The sequence below is a fragment of the Vicugna pacos genome, chromosome 33 (assembly GCF_048564905.1).
Source record: "Vicugna pacos chromosome 33, VicPac4, whole genome shotgun sequence".
NCBI classification, from domain to species: Eukaryota; Metazoa; Chordata; class Mammalia; order Artiodactyla; family Camelidae; genus Vicugna; species Vicugna pacos.
Window position 1 is genome coordinate 7,716,369 of NC_133019.1, and position 15,491 is coordinate 7,731,859.

Below are 15,491 nucleotides of genomic sequence, written 5' to 3' on the forward strand. Positions count from 1 at the left end.
TGTGACACCTCCACATGGCTAACAGTCCTCTCCAGCTCTGTGTGCTGTAAGTCAAGCTCCTGCTCTTCCCCCATGTCTGCTCTGCTTATAGTGTCATCCACCTCAGTTCAGAACAACTCTACCCTTCCAGCTGGTAAACTCTCAGAGCCACCTCTGGTTCCTTTCTGACCCATCAGCAAATCCTTCTAAGTATGTCTGGTTCTATCTTCTAAATACATTCAGAAGCTACCCACCTACTGCCACGTCTACTGCTACCCCTGGCCCAAAGCACCCGCACCTCTCATCTAAATGACCAAAACCATTCAACAGCCTCTCAGCAGGTCTGCCCTCACTTGCCCTCAGTCTATCTTCATCCCAGGAGTCAGTGTGATGCTAGAGTGTTAAGTCAGATCTTACCAATTACCTGTCCAAAGCCTTCCCACGGCTCCTCATCGCACTCTGAGGAAAAGCCAATCGCCGCGCTGGCCCAGAGGCCCTCAGAGTCCAGCCCCGACCTCCCTGACCGCCTCTCCTGCCCTCTGCCCTTTGCTCGCTTGGCCCACTGCCCGATTCCTCTCCCCTGCCTGGGAGGGTCTTCCCGCGGGCACCCTCCTGGCTCCCCCTTCTCTTCCCCAGGCTCTTACTTGGACGCCACTCCCCTGCCATCCGAGCCCCCCTGGCAAGGCTCCCCGGCCGCCACCCTCTGCCCCACTCACCCCATTGTGTTGAAGTCGTCGTCGGGGGGCACGTAGTCCTCGTCGTCACTGGTCAGGCCCAGCTCGTTCCCGTAGCACTGGTGAACGAAGTGCCAGAGCTCCTTGGGGCACAGGGGCTGCCGGGGACACGAGAGCGGCGCTGACACTTCCTTCCTCAGGACCCCACTCTTCGCGGAGGCACTGGTGGAGCTGGACTCCAAGAGGGCAGAAGCCGAACCCACCGCCCCTGGTTGAACCGAGAGGAGAGCAGCGCGCCCGCGGCAGCACCCCCCCCCCCCGCCCTCCTGTCCTCTCCGGATCTCAGCAAGACACGGGCCTTCCACCTAAGAACGTGCCTTTTTAGCAAAGCCAGGAACTCGGCCTGTTCCCTCAACTCAGGTTTGCACAGTGGGACAGCAGGCCCCTGGGGATGGTAAGTCCCTGCCTCTCGCTCCCATGGCTGAGGCCCAGCACTAAGCAGCATAAACCTGCGACGCTGGGGCCAAGGCAACCACAGGGCTTCTGACCTGGACTCAGAACGAGTGCCACAGGTCTCCTGAGCCAGCCTCCCCCGCGCGGCAGAAATCTCCTTGTACTAACAGTGGCCACGTAGGTCCTGATGGATCAGGTCCAAGAATGAGGTGTGACCTCAGAGGGGGCCCATTCCACAGCTGGGCAGTTCCTGCGTTTGGAAAGAAGCCTACACTCTCACAGTCCAAGGGGCCTCAAAGGTCATCGCATCCATCCCTCTCTCCACTACCTGAATCCTTCCTTCTTTATTCTTAGTTACAATCACTTTGCTTATAGTTCTGTGTATTAGCTCCAGTTTCTCTCGTTTCACCGGTGTCTACGTGCCCTCCTCAAAAGCACTGTCCCAAGAGAAGCTGGCTCTCGTGAGGGTCAGAGTCTCAGGAAGGAGGCAACAGAAAGTCAAAGAACAAAGATTGGGATGGAGCTACAGACTTTCAGGTTAGAAAACACTCTAAATAATAAATCTGCTCAGCCTCCTTTAGACAGTAATACGTTAGGGCTAGAGTCAAGACAGATACCCACATATGTTTAAACACATACGAGTCTTCCGTGTAATTATAATTAAGTATATTTTATCATCATATCATGTAATTTTTTTCCTAGGTGTGTTTCTCTGGGAGGTTGTGTCTCAACATCCCCGGCACCTGCGTGGGCGTCCTCTAACACCTGCAGCCACATCTCCTTCACCTGCATCTCCTTACAGTGTCCCCTTCAAACACTCGAGTAGTCACTTGGTGGCTGTATTAACTCTACTTTCCAATTTTCTGTACTTCTGGTGCTCTGACATCTGAGGCCTTGCTGACTAGGGAGGGCCTGCCCCTTGCAGGGTTGGCTATTTCCTAGAGAGAGTAATCACCCTGCCTGGGAGCCCACCTTTCCTCTGTGACCAGCCAACCCAGGCCCATACCCCCAGTCACCTCCCTTTTGTAGCTCTTACCCTCCAGGCCATACTCTCTGGCACTAACTACCCCAGGGACGGTTGCTCTGGAGACAATCTCCCTACCCCGAAGCCTGGTAAAATATTCAAACTAGCCAGTCCTAAACCTGCTCGGCCAGCTCACCACCCCCCCGCCGTTCCTCCCCGTGAAAACCACAATGAAGGCTCCTGCCCCTGCGCCCGCCTCGTTCTCTTGGCCTCCTGACTGGCCTGGTGCTTCCTCGTGTGGCCCTGAGTGGCCTGCCAGCCTCTGCTCTAGGGACCTGTGAGTATAAGGACTTCTTCCTTCGTGACAGTCATTTCCGTGACTGCATGCCTACCACACCTGGTTAAAACAAGCCTCGATTCGTTTTACCATGGTGGGACCACAGCGCCCAAAGTCAGCAAGGGCCTGGCCCCAGGCGGCAATGAGGCTGTCCACACGAGAGGGCGCGATGCTGTCGGCGCCTGGGTCACCAGCCGTGGACAGCCTGGCGCTCACCGCAGTCGGGGGAACTTCCAGAACCAGGGGGAAACGTGGGTTTCTTTGGAGCTGGCCAGTGCCACAGTAAGGGTGGTCACTCCAGTGGGCCCACAGCCAAGGGAAAGAACATTCTAGGTGGGTGAGCATCCCGGGGCTGAGGGAAGGAGCCGGGCAGGACTCACCTTCTCAAGGAGAGCATTCTGCCACAGCCGGAACATCATCATGTACGTCCTATCCCGGGCCCCAAAGGAAGTGAAAAAGTGCTGGATTGAAAGAGAAGATGGCAAGAAGTGTCTGTTAAGATTACAATGTAATGAATAGAGGCAAGGTGCTCCTTCCTTTAAAAAAAGAAGCCGCAGATTCTGCCTTCAAATACTCCTGACTCAGTTACCTGTGCTCACAGCACAGGTGCTCTGACGAAAGGGGCCAGCCCACCAGGCGCCTCTCAGTCCCCGCTGTCCCCAAGCCCTTGCGTGTTCGCCCACACCTTCCTCAGCGCCGCCACCTCTGGTTCTTAGTTTCCACCTCCGTAAAAAACTTCCTTCGCCGACCTACAGGACCTAGGTGAGTGGTGAGCTGGGCACTGGCCCCCGGGAAGGAGAAGGCAAACCCACGTACCCACTCACCCTGCGATTCATTAATTCAACAGATTCTTCTATGTGTTTTGGGCACAACAGCAAAGAAAACTGAAAGAGACCCCAGCTCTGATGGGGGGTACACGTTCGTGGGGACCTTCTATAATGTATGGGAAGGAAGCAACAGAAAATCAGACTTTACTGAACACATTCTAGGTGCTTCACAAATGCAGCTTCATTTAAACCACACGAAAGCCTTGGAAAAGAAACATAATGTTATATTCAATAAAGAGAAACGGGCTGGCGAGTTAGGCGACTTCTGGAGTCGCAAAGCCGCTTCGTGCCAGAAACAGAATTCAAAGCAAGGATGATCTAACCCCAAAGTCTCCTGGTTCTTGCCACTGAGGGGTCTGAGGCCAAGGGCACCGCAGACCTGCGTCCAGCAGGGGGCGCTTATCCCACCCCCAGCCATCAGTCTTCAGCCCTTGCCCCACATCGGCGACACAAACAATCCCTTTCCCACGAGACTCCGCGTCCCTCTCCATAAGCTCCGTTGCTCATGATGACACAACTCATATTTGTCAGGTGCTTCACGATTTAGTGTTTTCAAACATACGATGTCATTTCAAGACTATTAAATAGGCGTTGCTGGCTCCATTTTACACACAAGGAAACAAAGGCTCATAGAGGTTACAAAACGTACCTTCAGTCACGGGACCCTAATTCAGGGGTTCTGGCTCCAAGTCCAGTGTTCTGCCACTCCACCCTCACCCTGCTCAGACTCCAAGCACCCTGCCCACCTCAGAGCTGGCTCCCGCAATTGGCGTCACCTTACCACCTCTCCCCCGATGCTACAGGCCCCCACACAAATGCAGCTGCAGGGCAGAAAGCCAGGAGTAGGCGGTCTGGGGTCTGGGGAGTAGCAAGTCCGAGATCACTTACCTTTTCAGAGTCAGTGCAAACTTGGATGGCATTGGGAATGAGGCGAGCTGTTTTTTCTTTAGTCATGGAGCAGATGTCTTTCAAACGAACGGTCAGCTGGCATCCGCACAGAAACAGAGAATGGAACGAGCAAGAAGAGGCATTAATAGAGTCAGGCAGACAGTGTTCACACAGAACCAGTTCAAACAGGAAATCAGATCAGTCTATGTACTCCCCAACCTGGAAGGGACCTTCTCAAAGACCTTCTGGTTTAGCCCCTTATATCAGAAGCCGTGGAGCAAGGTAGTGACTGAGCCTCACCAAGAGCCCCAGGGTATCCTGATTCTTGGCCCAGGGAGCTTTCTTTCTCATTTCTACCCCATCTCATAAACACGCAGAGGCCCCATCACGATTTGCCACTTACAGAAATGCAGAACACTGGTACTGAGTGGGAACTTAGGGTCATCTACTTAGTCTTTTCTCACTTATTTTATAAGATTAGGAAACAGAGGCAAAGAAAGAATAAAGGACTAGCCTTAAGTCACATAAACCCAGGAAGCACACGAGCCAGTTCTGAGCCCCAAGATCAATGCCCTTTTCACCCTACTATTCTGCCTTCTGTGGTGGCTCCTGCCAAACATTCACCTGCAGCTGCTAAAATCAAATGCTCTTAACACACTCTTGCACACCCAAGGAGGGAGGGGAAGGCATGGTAGCAGAGATCTACCCTTCAAGACTCAGGCACGTGCTTCTGTGAATTACACAGGGGCTCGGGTACAGCCTGCGGTCGACAAGAGTTTGAAAAAGGTGGGGGCAGCTTCCTGAGCCTCAGCCAACGGGACAGCCCATGGGGGCAAGCCCCGGGCCCTTACCAGGGTTTCCCAGCGGAAAATGTTACTGTAGAAGCAGATCCAGTTCTCAGAGAGGTAGAGTCGGCCCTGAAGAAGAATGTCTCTTTGGAGTGCACACGAGTAATCTGCAGTGGGACGGGGGACAGAGCTCAGGGACGGGGAGCATTTCAGCAAACTTCTACACATTAGGCATGCCATCCCTGCCCCAGCACTGGGAGCCCTGCCCACCACTGACTAGGTGTGTGGGACACTTGAACCAGTGGCCAAGGGAGTCCTGGCTTCTCATGATCAGGAACAAGGAGGATGTGAAATGCGCTAAAGGCAGAGGAATGGATGAGCTAACAGGGGCATGAGAAAGTGAGAGGTGCCCAAGTGAATTCAACTAACAGCTCCCCTCTGCCGCCAGCTCCCCAGCCCCATGGCTGCTGGGCCATCTGCGTGACAGAAGCAGCAGTGACTCCTCTCAGGTGGGGCTCTCTGGGCGCCACCACCCAAATGGGCTCAGCCCTGAGCCTGACCACTGCGGCCAGCGCTCTGGGCGTCCTCTCCTCCTGTCCCCAGAAAGACGCTCTTACTTGGGGAGCCCATAGTCAGAAGCAGCCTGAGTGCTGCCCCTGGGATGCCCAGACCTCCTTCCTGCCCCGCACACCCAGGTCACACACTCACCAACGATGAGGCGCTCCGAGTCTGGAAGTTGCTTGAAGAGCTTTCTGAAGTCTTCATTTCTCTGCTTGTAAGTGGGGCTTAACACCTGCAATGACAACGGCCCAGGTTAGCAGGATGCTCCCCGGTTCTGTGGGGCTCGGGAGGAGGGGGCAGGAGCAGTACCTGCTTGTGTGTGTAAAGGGCAAAGTCGAGGTCCTGTTATGTCGCAGACCCCAGAGGGCCAGGTTAGGCAAAGGGGGCTTCGTACGGAAAAGTGTGGTGGATAGAATCTGATACCGCACTAGGCTTTGTATCTGGTGTCCATCAGTGAGAAAATGTTAAACATACTAAGCAGGGCCCACAGGACACCCCAAGTGGAGAAAGGAAGGAGGGACACTCCAGGGAGCTTCCTGGGATCTCCTAGGTCCACTAATGCTGTTCTGCCTTCTGCCAGCAGAAGCACCACCTTGACAGTGAAGCTGGAGCCCAAGGGGACTCCCCCAGCCCCCCAGCAGGACCCAGGATGTGACAGTGCCCAGTGCACCCCTCACGAGAAGCTGTCATCAGGGGTAACACAGTAAGCACTTGGCTGTGTCTGGAATTCATGACTGGAAAAAAAAATCATAGAACACAAGACTAGTACAATGTAATGCCAATTATACCTCAATGAAACTGGAGGGGAAATTGCACTTTTACAAAGACTGAGTTAAAAAACACCATAAAACAAATATAAAAACAATAAGGCCCTACCGTATAGCACAGAGAACTATACTCACTAACTTGAAATGACCTACGATGAAAAAGAACAGAATGTATATACGTATACCTCAGTCAGCAGGCTTACACCAGAAACTAACACAACACTATCAATCAACTATACTTCAATTTAAAAAAATCCATAAAATAAACAAACAAAAAAACTAAAATAAACATTCAAGTAGAGAATTTAAAAGCACGTCTGGCAACGAGAGGTACACAAACCTTCATTCCCTCACCATCCCTGACAAGACTATCTAATCCAACCCTTACGTGACTGACGAGGAAACTAAGCCAGGAGGAGCGTCCCTGCGCAGCGTCCCCTAGCTGGTCAGCGGTCATCTGCCGCCCGTCCTGTGCTCACCTCCCACCACCACCTGTGGGCCAGATGCCCCTGCGCCCACCCGGCCTGCAGGTGCCTCAGTGCAGACTCAGACCCAAAAAGCGCCCTAGCGAATCCTTCCTGGAGATCCCGTGAGCCAGCTGAACAGATAGGAAGTCCACTCTTTCCAAACTTATAATCGTAAAAAAAAAAAGTGTGCTACAGTTAAAGGCACCCAAGGATGGTTCATGAAGACAAGCACTCCACCCAGGCGATTCGCTGACCCGCTTATGCCAGGGGCGCACACAGGTACACAAACTGCACTGACACTGGGGACAGACGGGTCTTGGCCATTTACATGTTCTCGCCCACTTTCCTGGGGATCTTCCGGTATACGGCTGTGGCGACGAGGGAACGAGCTTCGGACGGCCCGTTTTCGGCCCTCTGCCAAGCAAGGCTGCAGCCTGACCACACCGGCAGCAGGCACTGGCCCCCTGAGCTAAGTGACCACCTGTGCTAGAGGGAACAGAGTGTCTTGGGAAGTTGGAGCGGAGAAAACGGCATGATTTCAGTTTGGGAAGGTTTTCTAGAGAAGAGAGAGAGATGACAGTGCTTTCAACTACTTTGTCTGTAGTTAATTTGAAATTTAAACTCTTGTTTTGACTTATTTATTACATGAGTTGTACTTGCAACAGTAGATGCCCAGCCATTTCCTCAAAGCCATGATGTGCTATAGAATCCCGAGCTTCAGAAATCATCCATCAGCGAAGCCGGAGCCCAAGGGGACTCCCTCAGCCCCCCAGCAGGACCCAGGATGTTCGAACCAAGTATCACGGCCACTGGGAGTGAACCCCTGGAAGCTAGGCCATCCCATGACTTCTATGGCTAACGAAAGACCTCAGAAGACAGCAGTCCTCCAGCTCATGTTCAGTTGCAAACTGATACTGAAACAGCCAATCTCAATGGCCCCCCGGCCTCGCAGAACAGAGTCCGCACACTCACACTGAAACCCCTTGCCTGACCACCCGATCATCAGCAAGTTCCCAATTACGTCTGACAGACCTTCTAGAGCTGCACCGAAGCCACAGGGAATGAGATATCACCACGCACCAAGCACTGTCAAAAGCCTTCCACAACATCATTTCATTTGCCCACAGGGTCGTTTTTATTATTCCATTTTAGACAAGAGGAAGCTGAGGCACGGAGAGGTGAAGCGACTTGCCCAAGGTACGTGGCTACTCACTGGGAGAGCGGAATACAAACCAGGGCAGCGTGGTCCACAGCTCCCAGCCTGAGCCGTCGCTCTGCACTGCCGCATGTCCTTCTGCCAAGAGGGAGACGGATGCCCAGCCAAGCACACCGTCGGGACGAGACAGCATCAGCGTACCTGGGGGCCCCCCCACTAGCTTTCCATCCCGCAAGTGGTGGGGTACAGCTTCAGTCTCCCAAGTTCTGGAAACTGGAGCACAGCAACGTGAACGTACTGAACCCTGCTGAAATGTGTATTTAGAAGCACCTAGGGTGGTCGAGCTTATGCTACGTGTGTTATACCACAACCCCTTTTAAACTGAGTCAGTCAAGTTGGTCTATCAGCCTGAGGACAGCCTAGCAGGTGGCCCCAAACCCCCTTCAGCTGTAACTGGACACTACCTGAAGCCTGAAGCCCTCCCCTGTCTAATGCTCTCTCCACAGCACTCCGTTACCCTCGCTTCATGCCCAGTGGGAACTCAGACATCGACAGAGATGGAGGTGCAAGGAATCCGGCCAGAATCTCCAAACCAGAGGCAAACAGAGGGAGCCGCTCCTATCCCCTCCGTGAACAAAGCTGTGTGTGTATGCGTGTGTGGCAGGGAGCGGGCAGGCCTATTTCTAGCAGGCTGCCAATGCGACCGGCAGGCCAGGCTCACCAACCAGAGTCTAAAGTACAGGGATACAAGTTGGCCGCCACATATACCTCTTGACACAGACTGTGACCCTCTCCCTCGCGCCCTCATGCTCTTAAAGCGACCTCTTCCAGGGTGAAGCACGGCACACTTGTTTTCATTTTAAATGGCCAAAGAATTGTGGTTCAAAGACTGTCAAACCCGGGGCCCTCGGGTAGCAGGGCCAAGTGGGGAACGACAAGGGTGCAGCTGAGCTGTCACCCGGGCGCAGAGAAACGGGGCTGCACACTCACGGCTGGGACTTCCTCAGATCCGTGCCAGCAGCAGAGCTCCGCGCCAGCAGGGACATCCATCAGCTTCTGCAGGTGCCACCACAAAGGCTGGCTGTCCAGCTCCAGCAGAAGGCTCCAGAGGACCCCAGACTCCGTCAAGGACTCCATTGCTGCCCACGCTCCACTTCCTAGGGGAACCCAGCCCCTCGAACTCCAATTCCCTACTGTCCACACAGGATGAAAAGAGTCACTCTCGCCCAGGCTGAACGCAGATGGGTGGCCCCTGGCTCCTCAGCACAGGGTCTACGTGGCCCTCACTGGCCTCCTTTCCTCGCCTAGAGCTGGTTCCCGGCGATCCCTCACCAGTGGGAGGATGTGCTCAGCATGGTTCTTGGGGCAGGCTGGCCGGCCAGTCTCCCATGGCCGGGTTCTGCTTCGTCCCACTCGGCTCCCAATGTGGCTGGTCTTCGGGCTGAGGGTGACCCACAGAGGGGTGACGAAGCCTGTCCTCGCGGTCAGTGTGGGCAGCCACTGCAGAGGCTGGCTGTGGCCAGGACTCAGACGAGAGGACAGGTGCACCAGGCTGGCTGAGGGCTCCACACCCTCAGGACCGCCACGGCCAGGTCCAGAGGTCCGCCCTCCGGTTACTCACAGCCAGCACAGCAGCTCAGAGTTGGTCTGAAACTCCAGGGAGGGTGAACACCCAACTCCCCAGCTCCATCTGGCCTGTCCCATAAGGCGGCCCGTTCAATGTGCAATCACTTCTCTGGGCGGGCACTGGTTGCTATGACTCATGGTCCTCACTCGGGCAGAGCGGCCACCGCTGGCTGTGGCACCAGGGCCTGCTCCCACCCCCACCCCTACACACATCCCTTTCCTCCCAGACCGGGCTCCTCTCAGCTGACCAGCAAACAACTTCTTTGTTAGAGTTGCCCGTGGAAGGAGGGAGGCAGGAGGCAGGGCGGGTGGGCGGGCAGGGCTGGAGCCTGACACATGCTTCAAGTTACAGGATCTGGGTGATGGCACTGGCCAACGTCCTCTAGTAACCCCTGGCCTAGCCTGGCCTCCCCGGCAGATGTTTCCTGCAATGGAAAGTAGCTGGCCAGGACTCTGAGTGGGGGAGCGGAGGAGAGGGGAGGGAAGGAGGTGCCAGGGGCACGGCTGTTATAATGAAATCTGAAATTTGAGACTTAAAATAGCCAGGGACTTCTTGGAGACACACTCTCCCCTCACTGACCCACCCATCTACCAACTTCTCTGTAGCAGCAGCAGGAGATCTGGCAGTTTAATTCAGCCCATTTCAGATGTGCTGGTGGGGAGAAGCTGAGGTCAACAGCTCCAAGGTCTGTTGGAGGCGCCTCCTTCCTTTCTAGGGACGCGGCCCTGCCTCCAGCACTAGCAGGAGGAGGATCAAGGCCAAGAGGATTTCCAGCTGCTCAGACCTGGAGGACCAAGTTGTGATGCTAAAAGCAGAGAATTTGGCCCAGGTTAAAAGGTGACAGCTAAACTGCAGGGAAGCCGAGACGTCTGGGAGAGGAAAGTGAGCCAGGTCGATGGGGGGAAGAAGGGCTCCAAACAGAGAAGCCGGGGACAGAGGTCAGACGGCACAGGGGCTGGGAAGACTGGATTGAGAGACCTCTGAGAGGCACCTCCCTCGCCCTCTCCAGCTACGCCCACCTCGCCAGGAGGGTCTCCAAGCTGCACACGATGGAGAACAGTGCCTTTGTCCTGGGAGTCTGTTATCTGATGCAGTAACACTCGAACCTTACTGTACTTAAAAATTGTGCAACAAACGTATTAAAAATGTCGATTCTTGGCTCCCAAATCCAAAGATTCTGATTCAGAGGAACGTGGGGTCTCCCAGGCAAACAGTGCTGGAAGAAGTAGAGGAGGAGCCTGAGTCCTCCTGCAAACTCCCGTCTCCCTCTCTCCATGTACACGCCCGGATGCAGCCACCACCTCCGCCCACCATCTCCTGCAGGGTAGCTACTCCAGAGGACCGTGCTCTCCAGCACCCGGCATGGTGTGTTTCAAATATAAGCTGCTCAAAAACTATTTACCAAATGAATGCACTCCTTGTGCACCTCTAAATCTGTCACTAGTCACACGCATCTTGTGTGCGCACACTGACAGAGATCCCCAATTCTATAGGCATGGCTTCTGGGTCCCCCGTCCCTGTCAACGCTCTCCAAACCACGTAACTGAGCTCCTCTCTGCCCTGCCTGCACCAGCCCCATCACCAGCAGTGTGGTAGGAGGCTCAGTAATTCCATTTTCCAGGGTGACCCAAATGTCTCTTTCCTGGGCCACAACAGACCCCGCGACCGAGGCGGTACCAGGACCCATGGAGAATGAATCATCACAAGAATTCCCCGGAAACATTTAAGTATCGATCCGGCCAGATGAGGGGATGACTGTTTGGGCTCCAACGGAGTGAGGCAGGGGCAGTACACACCCAAAAAGATAAGGCCTGGGGGACGAGTCCCAGTGTGCTCAGCCTCTGTCTCCTGTGCCCCCGCCCCCTCCCAGCTAGGTAGGGCAGCAGGCAGCTTCCAGCCCGGGCAGAGGGAATTGGCCCCAGGCTAAACATTAACCAGATGGCAAACACTGGGAGCTGGGACCAAGTGGTACCTGCTCCCTGGGTTGAGTAGCAGGAGGGAGAGGGCGGAGGAGCCCAGCAGAAAAACAGCTGGATTTCGGTGGAGTATTGATCTCAACCAGGAAGAAACCAATTAAGACCCTCAAAGGAAACCCTGGACTTTCAACCAGATCTTGGGTAGGGAGGAGCCAGATGTGGGATGAGGGGCAGTGCAGACCGGGGAGGTGACCCAGGAAAGGGAGGACCGAGGAGGGTCGGCGAAGGTGTTAACAGAGACAGAGAGGAGAGGGGTTGCGAGTGGTCTCATCTGGAGAAGGGGCCACTCCGGAGGAAGTTCAGGATGGTTGTTGGGGAGACAGAGGGGAGACAGACAAAGGTGGAGGAAGCAGTCAGTCCCCAGAAAAAAAGGCCTGGGCTGCCAAGGTCACCAGCGTGCCTCTCAGCACTCACCCCACTTTCTTCCCTGCCCCATCAACAGAATTTCATTCCTACGAAGCTTCGTCCTCCTGCTCAATCCTATGCCTGCCCAACCTGCCTGGTGATCCCACAGGACCTGCGCCATCCCTCTTCTCCATCAGAGAGCCAGCATTCCCAACCTGGACCAGAAGGCGACTTTGGCCCTGAAGTCTCATGGCAACCGCCAGGGTCTGGGCTCCCATCCTCTGACTTCAGAAATTCTCCTTCCCTGGGTGGCCATGGAGACAACTGACCCACAGAAAAGAGGTGAGGCAGGTGGGGAAGCACCTTTGCCCACCTGGAGCATCGGGGAGACTCCTGCGACTGCTGGCTTCACCCGAGATGCAAGACCCCTCCCCAGCCCCACGCGCATAGCGAGCCCATCTTCGGCGGGGGGGGGGCAGCGGACTGCACCCCTCCCGCCCCCAGCACTCCCTTCTCTGCTTACCCAAGTTGGGGGCCTTGGCTGACAAAACTGGGGTGGTTGAAGGGGTGCTAACGGGAAGGCAACGGGATCAGGCCTGGGAAGGACTCAGGGCAGCGCAGACGGCCCGGCCTTCAAACCCCACTCTTGACCTGAATATCCCTGGCTGGAGACCAGAGGCTCTCCCCTCAGCCTTTCCACAGGTCCTTGGGGTCCAGTCACCCCCGTCCGTGGGACCCACTCTTTATAGAGGCTAGGGTGGGTTGTCACCATGGTATCGGTTCCTTCCTGGCTAACGAGGTAAAAGTAAAAGGCAGAAGAGAGGAGGAGGCTGGCGAGCGGCAGGAGGTGCTGGGTGGCTTCTCATACCAGACCCAGGCTACTCCAGCAGGCCTGAGGGCTTCCTGCAACAGCCAGTGAGTCTGCGCTCACCCCTCCACCCCCGAATCTGGCCGGAGGGCAGCGACGACAAAGCCCTCGCTTATCTGAAGGGCTTCCAGTGCAAAGACGGAGCCTCAGGCGGCAGAGCAGCTGGACAGCTACCACTCGTGTCAGGGGAGAGATCAGAACGAGGGCTGTGGGCAGAGCTGAGGAGGAGACAGGGCATCCTTCCTGATGGTCAGAGTCCAGCCAACTCAGGGCAACACAAAGGAAAGGTAGGAGGACAGAGCAGACCAAGGGAAAACAGAAAACCGGGTCAAAGCAACAAGGGCAGGGTCGGGGCCACCCGAAAAACCATGAATGGACTACTGTGGGGCAGTGCTGGGGAGTGGGGAGCTGAACTAAAGTTTCCTGACGGGGCCTCTGCACACGAGCACTGACCCACGCACAGTGCACTTGGGTGGGGACACCGCACGGTGTGCACACAGACCTGGGGGGCTCTGGGGAGCCCCCCAGGTCATGGGGGATCGAGCCAGGCATTGGGCCCAGGAGCACAGCCACACTCAGGTCGCCCACAGCTCCATACGCTACACATCAGAGGGGGCAGACATGGGGGTGACGCCTGTCATGTGGAACAGGGAGCATCTTGCTTCCTCCACAGACACCCAGGAGTGGATCAGTCCAGAGCCAGGGCACGGGGCTCAGGACGAGAGCAGGGTTTTACTTGGAAGGGGGTTCCCAGTGTTGCCTAAAGCTAGCCTATCTACAGCTCTACCCGCTACGGTGGCTGATGACCCTCTGGATGTGAAAACACCTGAAGAAAAACTGGAAAGATGCGCTGGACACAGCTCCTGCTGTCTGTGGCTCAGGCCGGTGGGAGGTCTTGTGCCACCTCTCAGCGTCGCACCAACTGCCCCGTTTCTGCCTCTTCCTCCCAATGTCCACGTGCCATTTCTACCCCCTCTCCCACACCGTTCTGTCCTGCCCACACCCAGCCCCAAGCCACGACGTCCACATCCACAGGAAGTTTGGCAGGACCAGGAAGAAGGTAGCACTTAGGGGGCGGAGGGCAGACCCCAGGGGCCAGTCTGCCTGGCAGCCCCGAATGGAGGAGGAAGACGTCTGTGGAAGGGCCCCCTCTCCGGTCTCGCTGAGTCTCCAGAAGAACCTCCAGTGTGGGAGCAGGAGGCTGGGAGGGAATCACTCAACACTGCTCAGCTGAGCCCCTGGTGCACTTGGCCTCTGTGAGTTCATGATCTGTGTTGGGTGGAGAGTCAGTGCTTCTGTAATTTATCTGGGGTGACAGGTAGCAGGTGAAGGAAGACAGTCCAATATTAATTGAGGGTAGGAGGCAGGAAAGGCCTGGGCAACGGGTGTGGTCGGGAGGACGATTTTACAGGGAGATTAACGAAGCCAGCGAGGGCGGACTGCTCCAGCACTTCTCCAGCCGCAGGTGGAATCAGTCAGGAAGCAGGGCTCCGGCCAGGCCTGCTGCCGTCTCTCCCTCATCTGTCATCACAACCCCTGACCTCTGGGCCCCACGCGGCAGCTGGCCCCCCTCTTCCAGCCAAGCAGCGGTATCTATTTCTAGCCTGTCGTTCTGCTGAGAGCTCAGACACCGGTCCTCGTGTGTGGGACTGAGGGAGAAATCAGAGGTGAAAGGGTGGGAGAGATGGGAGAAAGAATCAGAGAGAAAGGGAAAGCCAGCCAGGAGAACGGAGAAGTCAGAAAGAAGAGGCAAACAGAGGTGGAGAAAGGAAAACAGGGGACTCCGAGAGAGAAGGGTAGGGAAGGATTCGAGAAAAGGAAAAGTGAGATGGAGCAGAAGAGGCTGCTGGAAAGAGGAAAGAAAAGAGAACAGGTGTGGGGGAGAGGGCAGAGACCAGCCGCAAGGGTGAGGATTCGCTCGTCCAAATCTGCTCTTTTATTGTCACCTGGGTCTGCAGCCACGTGTTTCCTGTTCCCCTCGGAGGCACTAATTTAACAATACCCCTCGGAAGGGTGGAAGGTTTCGCAAGAGAAAGGACGCCGGACGCCCCACCCGCTCCCAGGAAAGCAGCCCTCCACCCCTCCTCTCCCCACCGCCCCACCTGCACACTTAGAAGGAGCTCCTCTCTCCTCACAGATGTCAGCTTTTGGCCCCAGGGAGGCCTTGAGGCCAGTGAAGACCATGGTAGGTCCAAGGGGGAGGGCTGGGGGCTGAAGTCTGGCTTCCCCTCTATGCAGGCCCCCTCAGCCCTCAACTCCACCCCTATAAGCACAGCCCACAACCTCTGCCTTGTTCGTGCCGAGTGGGGACAAGGCTGGATCCATCAATCTACTGGGCCCACTCAGGGATAGGAGCATCAGGTCGGAAGCCACAGGGCTGACTGGCGCGTGCTTGACTTTGGGGGATCGCTGAGCCATGTGGGAAAACAGGCCCCCCCAGTGATTCTGACCCAAGTTCCTACACTAAACCCAGCCTCACCCCACCCCCTCCCCTTCGCTGGAGTGTCCTCAACATCTTCTCCCACACTATCTCCCACACTTTCCCCAAGCCAATGACACCTGCTGCAGCGGGGCCGGTGTTCGAGGAGCTGGGGAGGCACCCGCGTGCCCATCAGGGACAAGTACAGGGAGCAGCAGGCTTGGGGGTGAAAGACAGTGACCTGAGACCAGGCCCCAGCTGCAAACCAGCGGCCTGTCCACTGCGCAGCCCCAGAGGGTGGAGCACGACAGACTTCGGCCAGCTGCTTTCAGGGGACAAATTCAACATCGTGCAACCCTGGCGCTGTGACCAGCAGGATGTGGCCTTCGCAGGGA

General features: G+C 55.9%; 1 protein-coding gene across 12 annotated transcripts in view; it reads right to left on the bottom strand.

Moving 5' to 3' along the window:
- GRAMD1B (GRAM domain containing 1B) overlaps positions 1-15,491 on the bottom strand; it is a 244,099-nt gene that overhangs the window by 21,496 nt on the left and 207,112 nt on the right. For 11 of the 12 annotated variants that reach the window (XR_012066706.1, XM_072954070.1, XM_072954061.1 and 8 more), the window contains 5 exons: positions 5,619-5,703; positions 4,974-5,077; positions 4,123-4,218; positions 2,788-2,868; positions 696-811 (listed from right to left, as the gene is read on the bottom strand). Coding sequence is in view for 11 of the 12 variants with exons in the window: in XM_072954070.1 (XP_072810171.1) it covers positions 696-811; positions 2,788-2,868; positions 4,123-4,218; positions 4,974-5,077; positions 5,619-5,703 (482 nt within the window). In the remaining variant the exon portion in view is untranslated. Of the gene's footprint in view, positions 1-695; positions 812-2,787; positions 2,869-4,122; positions 4,219-4,973; positions 5,078-5,618; positions 5,704-8,851; positions 9,669-15,491 lie in introns of those variants that run through there. The other variant, XM_072954066.1, reaches the window with a different exon arrangement.